General features: G+C 42.0%; 1 protein-coding gene across 1 annotated transcript in view; it reads right to left on the minus strand.

Moving 5' to 3' along the window:
- Positions 1 to 528: 528 nt before the first annotated feature.
- Positions 529 to 17,767, minus strand: part of pkd1a (polycystic kidney disease 1a) — a 71,633-nt gene continuing 54,394 nt past the window's right edge. Inside the window, exons 34-55 of the mRNA XM_028017602.1 lie at positions 17,341 to 17,605; positions 17,054 to 17,249; positions 15,789 to 15,959; positions 15,547 to 15,690; positions 15,259 to 15,469; positions 14,551 to 14,677; positions 14,354 to 14,464; positions 14,215 to 14,264; positions 13,135 to 13,352; positions 12,974 to 13,052; positions 12,770 to 12,885; positions 10,856 to 11,058; positions 9,533 to 9,727; positions 9,294 to 9,433; positions 8,927 to 9,057; positions 8,029 to 8,125; positions 7,761 to 7,874; positions 7,182 to 7,353; positions 6,801 to 7,091; positions 6,000 to 6,134; positions 5,554 to 5,880; positions 529 to 4,433 (exon numbers count right to left, since the gene is read on the minus strand). Of these exons, the coding sequence (XP_027873403.1) occupies positions 3,477 to 4,433; positions 5,554 to 5,880; positions 6,000 to 6,134; positions 6,801 to 7,091; positions 7,182 to 7,353; positions 7,761 to 7,874; positions 8,029 to 8,125; positions 8,927 to 9,057; positions 9,294 to 9,433; positions 9,533 to 9,727; positions 10,856 to 11,058; positions 12,770 to 12,885; positions 12,974 to 13,052; positions 13,135 to 13,352; positions 14,215 to 14,264; positions 14,354 to 14,464; positions 14,551 to 14,677; positions 15,259 to 15,469; positions 15,547 to 15,690; positions 15,789 to 15,959; positions 17,054 to 17,249; positions 17,341 to 17,605 (4,450 nt within the window). The 3' untranslated portion in view covers positions 529 to 3,476. The remainder of the gene's footprint in view (positions 4,434 to 5,553; positions 5,881 to 5,999; positions 6,135 to 6,800; positions 7,092 to 7,181; positions 7,354 to 7,760; positions 7,875 to 8,028; positions 8,126 to 8,926; positions 9,058 to 9,293; positions 9,434 to 9,532; positions 9,728 to 10,855; positions 11,059 to 12,769; positions 12,886 to 12,973; positions 13,053 to 13,134; positions 13,353 to 14,214; positions 14,265 to 14,353; positions 14,465 to 14,550; positions 14,678 to 15,258; positions 15,470 to 15,546; positions 15,691 to 15,788; positions 15,960 to 17,053; positions 17,250 to 17,340; positions 17,606 to 17,767) is intronic.

Consider the following 17,767-nt stretch of genomic DNA (forward strand, 5'->3'; position numbering starts at 1 on the left):
AATCTTCATATTTTTGGGTTTCCAAAGGACAGTATATATAATTTGTTCAGACAAAACGTTTTTTGGACGTTAGTGTAGCGTCAGTTAGTGCTATATTGCGAGTTAGCGTAGGAGAAACGTTTTTCCCTTTTCTTTGGAATTTTTTATTTTGTTTTTGCTTTGCTTTTTTGTATTTTGTGTTAAATGTATTTTGATGTTCACTTTATGCCATCCATTGGTGAGGAATCTGCACTTTCAGGCCTTTTTTTGTCCCTTTGCCATGGTGAATCAGGTGAATCGGTGTCTGCGCTCCATTGATGAGGGAATATTCTATTATATTCGTATTCCTATTAACTGAGGGGCAACTTCACTCAGAGTTGAGTTAGCTAGCGTTGAGTATCACAGAGCTAAGTAGGTTTATTCAGTGTATCTAATCAGGCTTTTGTTAACTCGGCTTTCTGAAACGGGGCCCTGGAAGTTAATAAAGCAACAGTTTTCAGTCAACACATTAGTTTTGTCCCAACCCAGAATTACTTACACCGTCCAGGGTTTAGCTGTCAAACACTTTATTCGACTTTGTCAAGTGCAAAAGCATGAGAGGTGCTACAACTGCATTGATACAAGGGGAGAAAGCGCAGCGAAGTGCTTTTAAATTCACTTTCAAATCACAAAGCTTTATACAACAGACTGCAAAAAGATACACACAGTTTAGCTTTTTTTTTTCACCATGCTCTTGCACACACTACACAAAGAGAGGATAAGTGACTGCTGAACTTCCTGTGGTTTCTACTGAACTGACAGTTCTGTCAAACACTGAATGACTTAAACGTTTTGGCTGTTGTGCATCAGTTAGACCAGAAAAATGTAAAACTTTGGAGATTGCAATGCCAGTGCTTGACATAAGTGTGTGCCACTGTGCACAAATAATACAGATACTCAAAAAGCGGAAATATATACATCCCAAATAGGCCCAAATATATACACAAATTGTACACAGTGAGAAGGGGTGTCTTTCAATGCTGGATGAAGTAAAAAACAAAAAAACAATTTGTTGGAAAAGCCAAACATTCATCCTCTTTTACAATGAGGCCAACACAATGCAGTACCGCTCCTTCAGTATTTATATAACAAATACCAGTATGGGATTATCTTTTAATAACTGGACACTTTTGCTTGGATTTGGCTCCAGCTGTGACAGAGAGAGAGAGAGGACGGGTTCCCTGAGTTTTGTCCACTGGACACAGGAAGTGCGCGTGTTGATACGACAAAATTATAACAAATCAAAGAGCTGGCGAACGAACAAACGAATAAACGCAAGCCACTGCTTTAACAACACGGCGGAAATACTTACGAAAATGTCCCGTTAACGTAAATGTACTCATAACCTGACACATGATTAATTAAATATGGTGTTCAACATCATCTACGTTAAAGAGTAAAGTGCAAGTACAAAAAAAAAAAAGAATGAAAGTTTGTCTAGATAAAATCAAAATGCATAAATGATTTAAAAGCTTTGGCAGCACTTCTGGTTAAGTAATTAAGTACAGTATGAGTGAAGCTTTCTGTTTTTGGCATAGATACCAAGCTTATTACTTTATGCCACATCGCATTTAAAATGACCTACAATAGAAAGAAAAAAGTGCTTTAAATTCGATTCCATATTAAATACAACAACAGGAAATATAATCAGAATGGGAGTCAGTATAGCTTTATAATTGGTGAACTTCTGTCATGTTTAGCTGAAACAGCCCATATAACCTTCATTTCCATCCTTTAGTCCCTTATTCTGTTAGCACTTACTATGACTCTCCTTCAGAACTCTGCCTTAGCGTTCTGTCGCTTCTTCTGGTTCCGATCTCCCTTCTCTCACATGAACAGTGCTGGTCACATTTATTGCCATATTTATTGAGGAAAAAATGTGTGAAAAGCCGTCAAATAAATCATCTAGTATTACTGATCTGCTGATGGTTTTTATGTTTAAATGTATTTTTAAAGTGCTACTTTTGTGGTTTGAGCACATACGAGACTTTTCTGAGATGTTGTGTGAAAACATCTCATACTTTTTAATGTTTGAAACCATGAGATTCCACCATTGCCTGTGGTGGCACTGCAGCTAGAACCGGTGAAGGACGTGATCGCAACTTCCTCCTTCACAAAATGTAAACAAAGAGGGAGTGGTGTCAGATTTTAGCAGTTGTAGGATTTCTCTCTTGTTTTTGGCAAAAAACCATGAGCCATTTCTACCACTAGTGAAAGACTCTCACGTTTGTTTTGGTTGTATTTACCCAGAATACCCTGCGCTATGATCCACTTCCTGCTTTTGCTGTTGACTTGAACAGAAATGTGACCAAGGTTTTAAGGCACACCAAGGTCTGATTGGACGTTTAAGGCAAACCAACAAGAGTTTGATTGAAGCGGACTAAGCAGGACGGGTGTGAAGTGAACATTTCCAAAGTTTCACAAGAATCCGACAAAGTCTAGACAACTGTCACAACTGACTGAGTTTACTAGACTACTGAAGTTTAATTCTTTATTTTGTCTGTGCTGCTTTCATCCTTTTCAATAGAAACAGTTTGTTCTTTATGCTAGTCTTTCAGTTTGCTTTAGTACCAAACATAGTTCTGTTATTAAAAATCATTATTTCTGTGCACATATTTTCCTCACCGAATCAATGCTCTCAAATTAAAGTTTGAGATTTTAAAATTTTTTTCAGCGTGATATTACTCTGCTGTGCTAAAACATTAGACTTTCGCACACGTTTACCTCTATATGTGGCCGGCACTGTATCATCAGCATCCTCAAGAAGTGACTGCTGAAATCTCAACAGCGTCACACACGTGCACGCCTCTCCTCGTACCTCGTAGGGCCGGTTGCATAAGGCACATTTCCATCTACTGATATGTATATACAGTGTTATATACATGCATGTACGATGTGCGTTCCTGTAGGAATCTTTGGTTCCAGGATACATGGATGGCTTGAACCAGCACCCGTGCTGTCCAAACTGCTGACATTTAACAAAATGAAGACAAACAAATATACAGAGAAGTGTGGCTGTACAGTCTGGTGAGCACCTTCCTGTGCTCCTGTCACAGCGCCATGAGACCTCCAGGATCACATGACGACGGGGAAAGGGTGAGGGGGTTTTGGAGAACTAAACACAAGTATCTCTTGGTTTCACTGTTTCATCGGTCAGCTTAGGTAGCATCCAGTGACCTGCACCATGCTTTAAGAGTGAGCCAAGACCGAATTCTTCTTCTTCCGATTACCCTAAATTTTTTCAAACAACTGGCTCAATTATTCCGTCTTTACGCAACTTTCTCATCTCTTTGCAATCCCTCTCGGTTTCGCTTCTCTGTCCCAGGGTTTAAAGAGGTGCGTCTGGGGACAAGACCGGCTGTCCTCGTTCTCCTCTCGTCCTTAACCCAACGTTTTCCTCCTACGTTCTCCTTCTCCTCTAGTTCCCACTCACCCCTAAGGGTTTTGGGGACGACCTGCTAAGTGGGGTGCACCTTGTTTTTCAGGGGCGGGGGTTTCCGTTTCCTCTTCCATGTGGGGATGGTGGTGGTGTGAGCCGGGTGGTTGAACAGACTTGAGGAAGGGAGGGTCTCTCTGTCCGCCTGCGGGTCCCGGTCTCGGGTAATAATGGGCGTGGGGACTCGGGCGGTCAGCAGGGAGGGAGTGGGTGCTCGGGGGTATGAGGGAGCGGAGGGTGTTTTGGAGGGTGGGTTGTGGAGAGAGGAAGTGCTTGTTGGGGTGGGGTCAGTGGTGGGTTTATCTGTGACTGATGATTGCAAGATGTGGGGCTGTGCGGAGGCCAATGTAGGTCTGGGCTTTGAAAAGGGAATCGGCGTGGCGACCGGAGTCTTTTTGGTAGCAGACTCTCTAGGAAGTTCAGTCTTTTTCTCCTTTCTGCCCCTGGTGTGCTTCTCTTTTCCAGTCTTTCGTTCTTTCACATCCTTGTCGTCCCCCTTCCCTCTCTGCTTACTCTCCCCTCTCCTGTCATGAGCGTCCTCTCCTCTTTCTCTCCTGCTGCGCCTCCTTTTCCGCTGAGCCCGCTCCAGCCTGCACTCGATGTGGTAAACATCGTCTGTCGTCATGTTGACTCGGTCGAGCTGCTGCAGGAGAGCGTCCAGGGTTGGGAGCAGCCTCCTCAGAGAGGCCTCCGTCTCCGCCCTCTCCCTCCAGCTCGTGCCCCCTACCACCACTCCAGGGCCGAGACCCAGACCCAAACCCAGGCCCAGGCCAAGACTGACCCCGGGCGCTTCCGTCAGGCTGCAGGGGCTCGAGGAGGCTGGACGCCACGAGGCCTCTGAGCCAGCATCGATGCTGTCCGGCGTGGGCGCGGAGTCCGGGCTGTCCAGCGGGGGCAGACACAGGGACTTGCAGTCGCTGGTGGAGGACGAGCGGGACGGCGGGAGCTCCATGCCTTCGAAACGGACTTTGTGACGAAACTGTGAGGGAAAGAAGGAATTATCAGACTGAGTATTTGTGGATCTGGTTTGTTCACTTTTTTTCCTTATGAAACTCTTGCCAAATACAATACAATTCAAAAGTTTGGGGTCACCCAAAAACATTTGTTTTTCCAAAAAACCCTCACTTTTTATTAATCTAATGTACTGCTCCTATTCTGCTAGAGACAGTTTCCGATGTTCTTTCATCACATTAACAATGTCCAGACTATATTTTTAAATAATGTAATCTAATGTTATTTTAACTAAAGAAAATTGTGTTTTTTTTATAAAAAAAAATAAGGAGATTTCAAAGTGAACCAAACTTTGAGCAGTAGTGTAAATCAAATTAGACACAAGCCAAATTATTATTTTTTTATTTGGAAAAGTGCTTCACATTTTTACCCTTTTTTTTCCTCCCCAAAACTTTATTTTCAATTATACAGAATGCTGTTTCCACAATCTCAGCATTTGGAAAAGACAATTATATGTATGAAGATAATCTAAACAGAGAGGGGAATGCTAAAGGAGGATTCGGTCAATACATTCAGTGCAGTACATATCTCAATTCTTATAAGTGCCAAATTTTCCAAACAAAAGACTTGACCTCATTGTAAAAACAGCAAAGCACGGCTTTCTGTCAGAGTATTTGCTACAGTGAATATGACATTTTTCCAGTATTAGAAAATTATTTATTAGGTACTCAGAATTATTATGTATGTGTTTTCCATAGAACACAGAAATGTGGGTTTAATAAAAAAGTATGCTTAATGAAAGCTTAAATGTCATCTTCAAAAAGTACCTTAAATCTGATGAATGAACCTCATCAGAAAGCATATTCTAATGTATCGAATACCACTGTCGACCTCGTCTATCTTGCAAATGCACAGTGAGCTGTGGATGGTATGTTTTTGAAAATCTACCTAATCTGTTTCCTTTTTTTGGTCAAAAAAAACTTTTCTGGATTGTGGTGCCAGATGCATACTTTCCCAAATCTGTCAATCTGAATGATGTGCTCGAGAAAACGCTAATAAATTCTCCATCCTGTCTCACAGGTGAGGTGTGTCCTGGTCAGAAACTGGCCAAAATCCCATTAACCACGGATGTAAAACAATAGGCGTACCTCTTTGGTCCTGCTGAGTCCCATCCACATTTTCAGTCGTCTGACAAACAGCTCCACCATCTCGTAGTCTTGGAGATCCACGGCGGGGCGGTACAGCTCTGCTCGGGCGCGCCGGTAGTTCCTCAGCAGCACAGAGATGATCAACCACAGGAAAACCAGCCGGAGGACGGCGAAGGTCGCGTGGAACGCCAGGGAGGAGACGGTGTGTGAGGGACCGGTCATTGTCGAGGCAGGGAGCCACGATAAAAGGCCTCTCCCCCCGGCTCCCAACAACGACAGACAGGCGGCGCTCACGCTGCCGTAGCCGTCCAGCACAGAGTGAAAGAGCTGCAGTGGGAAGTCACAGGAGAAGAGGCCAAACAATCCAAAATAAATGTTACATAAAAGTTAAAATCTGCACCAGAAGATGCAGCAGAGGACAAACCAAACATGGGGGGATATCTGACCAGGTGTCCTGCGTGCGAGTAAGCCAGGAGCAGCAGCAGCAGAGCCGACGCCACTCCCAGGAGCTCCCAGGCCGAGCGCCGCAGAGCTCTGCCGAACACCGCCCACTCCCGGAGAAAACGCAACTGGTGCGACGCCTGAGTGCCCAACAGGGGAGAGAGTACAAGATTCAATAAATATAAACAAAGGGAAAATGCTTTACATGCACTTTAGTTGTAAATGCAGCAATGTATTTTAAATTTCCCTCATTAGACTCCAATAAGTACCAAATAAACGTTACATATCCTTATTTTAAAAAAATACAGATTGTAAAAGACCATTTGTAAAAGAGTGAACTTCAAACCTGTCACAGAAAATATGCTTCCCATTCCCACAGTTACTACTTGTTCACCGAAGAGTGTTCTTGTGACTGTAACCGAATAGGACTCAGATTTGATGCGCTCACTGACAGTAAATTGATAAAATTTTGTTTCTGACTAGTTGTCAACAGCTTAATCCATCCAGCCTGATTTCTCTTTGCATCTTTGGTAAAAACAAAAATCTCCAAATCTCACCAAGAACTACATTCATGTTTATGCTACTGCAATAAAAGATGGATTTATTTCCTGAATTATTACACATACGTACAGCAGAAGCCAATAAATGTTTTATAAATATCTTTTTTTATTTGATTTTCACCCTAAATTGTTTTGCAGCTGAATGTTGTTTTGTCTCCTCTGCATCTCAGCGTTTCACACAATTACTGATCCTTTTAAATAACCAAGCATCATAAGTGTACCATATTTCATTTTTTTCTGCGTTACCTTTAGTACCAGAATGAACAGCAGCAGGGCAGACATGACGGCGTACAGCTGACTCTGCCTGGCCAGCGGGTGGAAGTCCGTGAAGGCATCTCGGCGTCGCTTCAGGAACAACGTCCACTGCTGCCTGGCCATGACGGAGCGGCTCAGATGGAGCCCGCACACAGATGCTGCCAGACACAGCTTGAATATACCCAGCACTCTCCACAATGACAACAGGTACGTGTAGCCCTCCCTGAGGAGCCCCAGGATTCCTCGCAGCAGGAAGTACAAGATGAAGCAGAGGAGGACCAACTGGAAACCAGACAGACACAGAGGTCAGAGGAACGGAGGAAAAGGTTTCAGTCACGTCTCACGTTTCGCTGCTGTGTGAGGCGGATTTACCGTGAGGAGAAGCTGAAGGTCCAGGCCTGTGATCGGCCACAGAGTGAGGACACTGAGCTCCAGGCTGGACTGAGCGCGCTCAGAAACTGGGAACTCAAACAAAAACCTGAAAACAGCCAGCAGATTCGTGTTGACGTTGTAGAGGGAGAACTCCACACACACGGCTCGAGTCCTGCAAACACACACACACACTCATCAGACTGACGTCTTCAGCATGTTTCATTTGCCGTTTTTAAAACAATGTGCTTGTGTCAAAAGCTCTATTACAAAAGAAATGCTAAAAAAGCAGAAGGATTCAAGTTACATTTATCGTCTTTAATTGTTGCTTTCTCCATTGTGAACATTAGGGACCTGGAACAAAAGCTGTCCCAACAAAATGAAAGACCACACTGAGTCCATTTTTATTTTGTAATAAAATCCCACAAATGTGTCGGAGTCTTAGGTTGCGGCATGTCAAAATGTGAAACGTTCGAAAAAGTATGAATACTTCTGTGAGATGTTTCACATATTTATGCAGCAGAGGACACATTTCTCCATTTCAAACCCAATCTCCAGATTTTCCTACAGTCACGTCGTTACCTGTGGTCGATCCAGTGCAGCTGCTGCAGCTGCTGCAGGGAGGAAGAGGCCTCCTGCAGGCTTCTGTTAAAGTGGTGAAGCACATTTCTGCTGTCGGACTCCTCCATCCAAGCCCTTGGAAAGTAAGTGAGCGAACACAGTAAAGATTACTTTAAAAACAAACAAACGAAAAAAGATACAATTTCTTTCATATGTTTGAAAGAAATTGTTGCCATCCAAACCGTGTAAAGCCGAGAACAATCAGTCGTGTTGTCAATGTTTTTCTTACCAATCTATATGGCTCGCACCAGTGACTGTGTCATTCTCTGCGGCTCTAGTCAGGGATGTGACCAAGGGAGGCGATTGTTCTCTTGGTCTGAAACCAGCTGCAGGCGGAGGAAAATGTCAGAGATGAGCAAAACAACAATCTGATCATCATCTTTAAATTCAATCGGTTCTACAGAATAAGACTTACTTGCTGATTTAGGCAGACTTCAACATATCTTTTTCGGTTGCATTTTCATCAATACAGACAAATAGTCAAATAGTTTGAGAAAGAGAGAGATGGAAGGTTTTACAGACATTTATTGGGATTCTTGGTAAAATAGTGATGATGCTTACAGCATATTTATGCTTTTTAAAAGCTGTTTGAATTAATTTACTTAGACAAAGAATTGATCTAATCTGCTTAAGCAGTAACAGTTTCCAGACCACTCGGGTCCAAAATTCCATAAATATGGAAGGAATTTCCAAAAAAAACTGCGAAGATGCTGAAACACTGAGCTCCTTTAAATCAAGGCTAAAAACCCACATGTGGAGAGTTGCTTTTGATTACTAATAACTGGAACACTGGTCAACATATTTGATGTGTATTTGCTTGGTGATATTCGTGATTTGACAAAATGTATTTTACTTGTTTCATAATTGGTATGATGTTTTTATGACATAAATCAGTTTGAGCTGCCTTGTCGCTGAAATGTGTTATACAAATAAACTTGTCTTAATAAAATGCTTTATGCCTAACGTTGTGCAGACTTAGCTCACGGGAACTGTAGATGGTCTTAAGATAAAAAAAAAAATAAAAAATCAACAAAATAAAAAGCATCTCTACAAATAAACTACTGTCAGTGAGGAGCTGTGACTCATTGGTGGGTTAAAGGTCAAAGTTCACAATGGAGTTAACTCACCTTGTATGTCACGGGTTTGTCGGAGCCTCGGGGAGCCGAGCAGCAGGCTTCCTGTGTCTCTGAGGAGAGACGACTCATCCAGCAGCCGAGGCAGCAGAGATCCATTAAGCCAGGTCAGGACGTCGTCTCGTCTGAAAGACAAAGAAACGTATTCATCACCCACACAAAGGAGACGTACAATAGAGACGCTAGAGTGGGCAGAGAAAAGCAAATTAGCTTTTATTGATGAACCTCGCTTTGTTCATTTCAAGCTCGTAAAAATGTCTCAAAAAACAAATGACTTCCCCACACTTGACAGATAAGCCAAATGGGACTGAAAAATCACAGCAGGTTACATTTTAATACCACAACTCCACTGTGTGAGCACCTGCTGATGGTGCGGTACTCTGGAGTGTGCAGGGCTTGCTGCAGCTGAGTCCGCAGTCTCAAGCTGTGCGTGTCTTTAGCCGAGTCAGAGTAGTTCAGAAGCAGGACGACCAGCAGGAAAAACATGTAAACCAGAAAATTCTGAAAAAAAAAAACAAAAAACGGGAACAATAATTTCAGTTAAGTCAACAAAGCAAAGATTTGAATGCCTCCAGCTCAGAGTCTCTGTTTCCCACCAACCTTTAGCATGGTGTGCAGCATGTGGACCTTGCGGGCCTGGTGCCGAGCCTGAGACAGAGCGAAGCCCTGCGGCGGTCTCACCCTGGCGACCCGCTGCACCACTCGCTCCTCCCGTGGGAAGTCCACCAGCACGTCGCTGTCCTCCGGACGCAGCCGGCGCACACACACAGCGAAGTAAACGGCTTCGCATAGCACCTGAGAGCAGAGGGCAGCTGTTAGGTCTGTAAACGTTGGATCTGCACCAAACCAGACGCCCGACTCTGATAAACTGCAGGAGGAACTGAAAAACCATACTGGGAATTTTATCATTTTAAAATAAACAAAGCCAAATTTAGCCAAAACAAACATCATGTAAGTGCCAGAAACATAAAGGGAAGTAGTTTGAATACAAGTTATCGATTAATGAGTTAATCTAAAGTTGATTGATCTTATCAATTGACTAACAACTTATTGATAAGCAAATATTTTCTTAAAAATCTGAGTTTTCTCTTGTGTCAAGAGGGCCAAATGTCTTTCCATAACATAGCATAGCTGACATTATTTTGTCAGTTGTATTAAATACTGACAGAATAAACATGACTAAACTTCAACATATTTGTAAAATACAGCAAAACAGGAAACTTGTGGGTTGCGGAATAGAGAAATAAAAGATGAAAAGAATAAAATATGTGAAACACATAAACCCCATGAACAGAGATAGTCATACAAAAGTACTGTCTGTGGTTACTCTTGAAGCAATATCCAAACTTTGCTCCATGAAGTGAATTAACTCACGAAAGCCCTCAAAATCAATCTTGTCACATCATTTCTTTTTCCAGCCTGTTACAATTTTTCTGCTTTATGCTCTGCTTTTCTGTCACCACATCCTCGTCTTATTAGCAAATCAGTAATTTTTGAATGGGAAGTTGACGCTGCTCCGTCATGAAGCTCAGCTGAATGAGCGCCATTAAGGTGATGACTTAAGGAGTTTGTCAAATGTTCATATTTCAAAATAGAACCAAGTAAAGTGTTCTCTTTCCTGTTTTTGGGCCTGCCACCATCTTTATTTCTGTATCAACTGGCTCAGCTTAAAGATGACCAATTGTGCCCTCTGCTGATTGGCAAAATCACGACAACACTAAAAGAGTCTAAACAGACATTATCAATAAATTCAAACTAATTTTAATCTAATAAACACTTAATTGACAATTAATTGTGAGTTAATTCATTGTTTGCATTCCTAATTTGAACTGATGAACGTGTAAAACATGATTAAATTAGAAATTAGTCTGGCTGTGGATCATTTACTACCATCGCTAAGAGTAAGAGTTTGGGTGTGCTAACCTTAATTGGCTCCAGCAGCAGACAGGAGCACAAGAAACTGGCGAAGCAGGAGATTAACCACATCATGGCCGCCTTCTCACTGAACCCATGGCCCGCCCAAATGGAAACACAGCTGGCCAGAGCGATTCCTGCCCAGCTGCCCCACAGCGCCGCCTGTCCACACCAGGGAGGGAACCGTCGGGGACGACACACATCGGTCACAACTGGAGCCACAGAAACAGGAATCAATGGTTAAAACACGTCAAGAAATCTGAAAAACTACAGTGCTTTGAGAAAATGCTCATACAACTTGACCTTTTAGAGATTTTGAGGGAGATGATTTAGCTAGACACTGCTAATGATCGTAAAAACACTCAACAGAAAACCATAGCTTTCCCTTGAAAGGTAATGTTTGTTTTGAAAAGTAATGAATATGGAGAACGTTACGTTTTGCGGTGCCCATGGTGGGCAGAGATGCAGTTTGTAAAATAATTGATTCACGTGGGGGGAAAAAAACTGTTTCTGTGACCTTTAAAGTCCGACTGAAGATTATCAAATCACGTCGATTCAGCCTGGCCTTTAAGAAGTTAGCTGCAGAGAGACTTTCTTGTCCTTTTCAGCAATGTAAAGTTGACCAAACTCACCTGAAAATCTCAGTAACAAGAAAAATAAACTATTAACTGCTCTCTGTTGACATTATAATGCTAACAGAAAAATGTCACCAACAGGATCTTTTTCCTTAGTATTTCTCAAACTTTTTTTTCTTCATGTTTTTAAGCTTGTACGTGTATGTAAGCACAGCAATGATGTCTCACTTTTGCTAATATTAATTCTTCACATTCTGATTTAACCAAACCATGTAAATCAATTTGTATTATTTGCTATATATTTAGTATTCAGTCAGTACACTGCCTTGGAAATCTCTTCTTACCTCTTGAACCTTTTCATGTTTTTTCACAACCACAATTATTTTACTGTTTGTATAGAGATTTCTGGTGATAGAGTAACAAATTAATGCGTAATTATGACACGTTTTCTTTTTGTTTTTGTAATAGAAATCCAATGTTTTTGGAAGGTGTGTCTCCTTTTCAGAAAAAGCGCAGGGTAATGTTCACTGTTGTAATGTATTACACTGAATTTTCGTAGAAAACGGCCAGATACAAATTGATGCCACAATTTTCTGATTTGCGTTTAAAAATATTTTATACCACTAAAAATGATCTTTCTATTTCAGTTATGTTCCACTTTTACTGACTGTTTCATAAAATCTCAGCAAAACACGTTTATCTTTGTGGATGTAGTGTGACAAAATATGAAATATGATTCCTGAAAAAGCTCAAACTAACGATTATTTTAGTAATCGATTATTTGAAAATAAATAAATAAAATAATTGCCACAATCTGCAGATTTTTCATTTAACCACCTAAGGCTTATTTTTTATACAATATCAGAAATGCATTAAAAGATGCAAATAAACAAATAATTTGATTCCCTTTTTAAACATCAACATAACTGCCAAAGACACAATAGAATAGCATTCCTTTAGTGTTTGATTGATTATTTGTAGATTAATTGATAAATTTCTGTGCCTTTTGGATGTCAAAAGGTGCTTATAGGAGCTTTTTATTTTTTTTTACCAAATTTGAACCAGGTGAAACTAACACTGCCATATATATATGGATGCGCGAGCAACCTGAGTGCAGAAAACGTAAATGGGCTTTTAAACTGTCCCTGGTTGCCATAGTTACCCACCATTAACTTGTTGTTTTGACATTGGTTAGCATGTTGTCAGAATAGCTAGCCTAGGCTACTATAACTGTTCAAAACTGAGTGATAAAATAAGATATGCTATGATTAATCGTTTCAGCTCTGAAATACTTGTAATTTTACACGGATAAAGTGGGGTTAGAATTACACACATTTGTGAAACAGACCTGTATTTGAGGTGAAAGCTGTTTTCGGTGGATCCCTCCTGAAGGATTCTACAGTAAGAGGCTCACTGAGTTTCTGAAGGAGAATCACTTCTGTCTTGTCCCCAAAAATACTTGACCTAAAGTAGAAGTCATAGATTTAAATCAAACATCAGCAAATTGTTCTTGTTTGCTAAAATGTTACCAAATAGGAGAAGAATAACGTACAGGTCGGCCATCTCACTCTCGTCTGCCTGAGGAAAGAAGTTTTGCCCATCTTCCAGGATGTGTTTGATCAGATCCTCATCTGTAACAGGAAGCAGCGCGAGGTCAATGTCGTGACCTCTGAAGTGTGTGATTCGACATTATGCCCTTTGAGCTGCGGCTACCTGATGAGGTGAAATGTTTGTTGTGTTGCGGATCGGATCCTTCATCCTCCTCGGGGTTAAGGGTCATGTCATCCCCCAGGTACCGGCTCCCTTTCACCCTCTTCAGCCTGGGCATCCCCGCCCCGTGTCCGGCCCCTCCCATCACCGATTCTTCACTCATCAGCTCCGGCCAGTCCCGGTCGTCCGTGTCCTCCTCTGGCATGTCCCAGGTATCCTCACTAAGAAGAGCAGCAGAAGACGATTAGAGCCAGGCCTTTATAGAAACAAATACCTCCACCACATCATTTAGAAAATACTGTACACACGTGATCGGTTTCAGAAATGCCTTCATTTCCACAAACTAACGTGAAGCACAAACATTTAAACATGCCAAACCCACAAAAGCTAAAACCCACACACTTCTGACGTAACAATCCTGACCTCGCGCTGGTTTCTGTTCGCAGATGAGGATCTGATCAAACACATGCTGAAAGATGGGCAGAGTGAGTATTTGGATATATTTGCACATTATTTGTCACAGACTGTAATGTGGATGACTCCAAATCTCTGTTTCCTCATGAATACACACAAAAACAAACAAAAGGTTTTCTCAGATCTCACCCTTGGTCTGAATTTTTATAAATAGTCACTTTTAGTGACATTAAACAGTTTTTGTGTGGACCAAAGGCCACAATGCATAAGAGTTTATTAGTTTCCAGAACTATTCGGACATTTCTACATGTGGTGCCAGTAATCATGGACCCACATTTGTTTAAAATAAACAAAAACATCAAACTCACTTCCACAAGAAGCATAGTAAAGCTTGGATTTATATAGAAACTAGGCTCTGAAACTCAGAGCCTAGTTTCAATGAAGTGTTGATCAAACAGCCTTGAGAAAGTTGTGTAGTGACTGAAAGAAAAGGTTTTTCTTCCTCTCATATTAAATGGATGTCAACAAAAAAATATTTCTACCAGTACAGTCGATTTTTTCTAAGAAAGCAGTCTTCTTTCTTTCCTTTCATTTCTTTAAAGTTTGCTTTTTCATGACATCTCTCCGAGCCACACACAGTCTGAAAATTGACAGCGAAGATTAGTTCACCTCTTGATTGATGGAGAAGGCAGATCCACGTTTGTTTCCTCCGAGTTGGTCTGAGAAACAGAGGCGTACAGACAGATTAACGCACCCATAAAACAGTTTATTTATTCAATAAACTTCTAAGTTTCAGAGTAAACTTCACCTCTCCGTTGAAAAAGAGGAAAGAACTTCCTCCCATAGAGTCTTCCAGGAGGTCATCGATCTCAACCGACTCCTGATCCACTTGTGACGACACCTGCTCCACGGTCACAGACTGGAGACACACGCAAACACGTCAGCTCTGAGCTTTCTGTGTCGAAGCAGGGAACAGGAACGTGGTTGGTGCTAGCGGTACTGCACCTTGCTGCGGCTCATTCTGAACACAGTGAAGACCAGCAGGTAGAGGGGATAGACGGTCAGACAGGCCACCACACCGGCTGCTAGCGTCTCTCCGCTCAGCGAGGAATGCTGGGACACCGCCCTCTGGCTGCAGGAGGAGATGAAATCAATGGGTGTAAACGCGTTTCCACATCGGCCCTTTGAACTTTTTATATTTACAGCCTCAAAGTTTTTTTTACAGAAATCATAGAAAATAATATATGGTTTTCTACAAATAAAAATCTGGAAAGTTTTGCCGCGCATTTGTATCAAGACCTCTTGAGTCCACTCCTCCTGAGTTTCGAGTGTTACTTTTCTGAAACATGTAACATCTGGCATGCTGTCATGGCTGCTGTGCTCCTTGGTCTTTTTGATGCTGTTTGTTCACTAATGTTCTCTAACAAACATCTGAGGTCGTCAAAGAAAACATGGATTTACTATGAGATTAAGTTAGTTACACAGTTATAATCTGCTGAAGTGACTTCTGACTTTTAACTAATTGCACTGGATTTCATTTAGGGGTGTCAGTATAACAGAGTTTTCACATTTTGATTTGTTTTCTTCCACCTAATTATTTTGTCTATTGATACATTTCACAATATCCCAGTAAAATGAACTGAAGTTTGTGGCTGTAGCATAAATATGAAAACGTTTCCTGCGTGGATTTAACAGGATGGAAATCTCACACACCTGTGCCTTTTGTCCACTACAATACTGTACCACAGGGTGTTTGCCAGCAGGATGAGCTGCAGCAACACAGCACAGCATGTGGCTCTCTGCAGGCGGGTGAAGGGGCTGCGAGGGGGCCTCTCCCACAGAGACAGCCAAAGGTGACTCTCACACAGCGCCCTCTGCAGCTCAGACCTCAGGAGTTGAGGCAGGCGACGAAGCACAGCCTCCTCTGGGTGAACAGGAGCAAATATGTTGACATGAGCCAACCGATGACGCCAGGCAGCCTTTTAGATGTTCGGTACTCACCCGTGGCCTCCACTTCGATCTCCACTCGTCCTCTGGTTGTTTCATTGTCAACTGACAGCCACTCCTCAACCAGGAAGTAGTAGCTGCTTTCAGTCTGCAGGTCTTTGACCAACACGTACTGTGGCCTCCACGCCGGGGACAGGCCTGCGGAGGCAGCAGTGAGTAACGGTTGCAACAGATTCATAAAACAGGTTTTAATGATGGAGTGATATTTAGACAGAAGCCTTCTTCTACTACTTTACCTTTGTTGTCGTGCCAAATCCGGATCTTCCACACGCTGCCCAGGCTGGTGTCCGTGGCGATGTGAAAGATATCGAGAGCATTACGCGTGAACGCTCCTTTGTTGTCAAGATGGCGGTGTCCGCTGCGGCTCTCACGTCCATACAGGCTGATTCCTACATGAGCTGTCGTACCTGTACGGACAGAAAAGGGATTTTACTAAAATAGTGCAATTTGTAGAGTCACATCCCGCACTGGTCAGAGGTTCACTAATTTGTTAATTAAGTGAGATTTGTGTGCACAAGTTTTAATTTGTTGTTGATTTTCCCTTAATCCACATGAAAGCTAAACAATAAAGGTTCAATGTTTGTTGACACACACACTTCCGGTGGCCTTTAACACACTTCTTTCACAGTTCAGGCTGGATATTTGATCAAACAGTAAACTTCATTTAAATTCGTTAATGATAATCTGCTGTTTGCACTCTACATGGAGGTCAACATGCTAGCAATACCCCACATGTCTGTATTTTAGCTAGCATTTAGCTCATTTTAACTCATTCACTGCTCTTACTGCACTGGATAATTACTATTTTCTGCTCAGATTCCTCAAGGGATGACCTTAAAGTTTAGTTTTGTAAGTAATGTTTTGCACTTTTTTTTGTGAAAAACCTTATTTTAGGGAAAAGGATAGGCAAAAGGCACTGCCTGCTAATGTTTGTGTTGATGTTAACACACTGCCTTCTGATTTTTACTTTTTCAAAAGTAAAAATCAGATGTTTACTTCGTTACACTTCGCTGCCAGAAAGCACACTCATCTCTTAGCAACAGATTAACAACAAATATTGTTATTGTTCAAAATACATAAGATTTCTTCTGCTCTTTTGAAATACTTCTTATCTTATACAACTTAAGCTATTTCGAAAGAGCTTATGTTTACAAAACATAAACTGTGGCTGTCGGTTGGATCCAAATCAGGGTTTAAAATGCTAAAATTTAGCATCAATGCTAAACTTAGCCAACCTGTACTCAATGGTATGTAGAGAATTACACACCATTGAGAATAAATGGTGTGTAAAATTATTCCATTCAGTGTGCTAAAATTTGCGTAGAATCATTTCAATGCTCTCCTAGGTATCGCTATGGCAGGCCACTATTAACAAAAGTTGCAAATTATCATTCCACTGACAATTGTATGTTACTTCTGACCAGCACTGATATCTATGGATAAAGTTTTATTTATGAATACTGAGTTCAACTGTTTTAGTAGGAATGATTTTCTGCCTCACCCGCCCCTCGGCTCCAGCCCGTTTTGACCTGGATCTCGTATTTGAAGCTCCCGTTCTGGCCGCAGAGTGGAACCACACCCGCTCGGCGAAGATCCAGCTGGTCCAACTTGTGCAAGATGGCTGCTGCCACAATGTAGCTGAGCAAGCCCAGTATGCACACCAGCAGAACAATCAGGCTCGGTGCACCTGAACGCTCCTAAAATATACAAGAAGGCGTACATTTGGGTTGCTTCTTCAACACCTGTCACGTAAAAAGCTTTTTTTTTTTTTTTTTGGGTGGTACTTACTGGCATTTTAAAGCTAACGGCATTGGTCGGCACAAACAGGCCCACGGCAAACGATGTGAGGTGTCTTGTGCGGCAGACGGCTCTGCTGAAGTTGGTCTCTGCCAGCGGCACCATCCCGTCCGTCCTCCACTGCTTCTCGGCCTCGCTGAAGTACTGACAGAGAACGGCAAACACCCCGACCTCCAGGCGAACACGGGCAGGCTGAGAATCAGGGCCGCAGGGCATGCTTACATTGATGAAGTAATCCTGAGTGGTGTCGTAGGATCTGGTCAAAACAAACGCAAATTTATCAGAGAAGATCAAAAATCAATACTATGAATCAAGGAGTGATCAACATACGGAGATATACTTGTCTGTTGCAAGCTGTCAAACATAGGATACCATATTTTAAATACCACACAAACCCACTCTGCCGGTCAGTGACATC

The sequence above is a fragment of the Xiphophorus couchianus genome, chromosome 5 (assembly GCF_001444195.1).
Source record: "Xiphophorus couchianus chromosome 5, X_couchianus-1.0, whole genome shotgun sequence".
NCBI classification, from domain to species: Eukaryota; Metazoa; Chordata; class Actinopteri; order Cyprinodontiformes; family Poeciliidae; genus Xiphophorus; species Xiphophorus couchianus.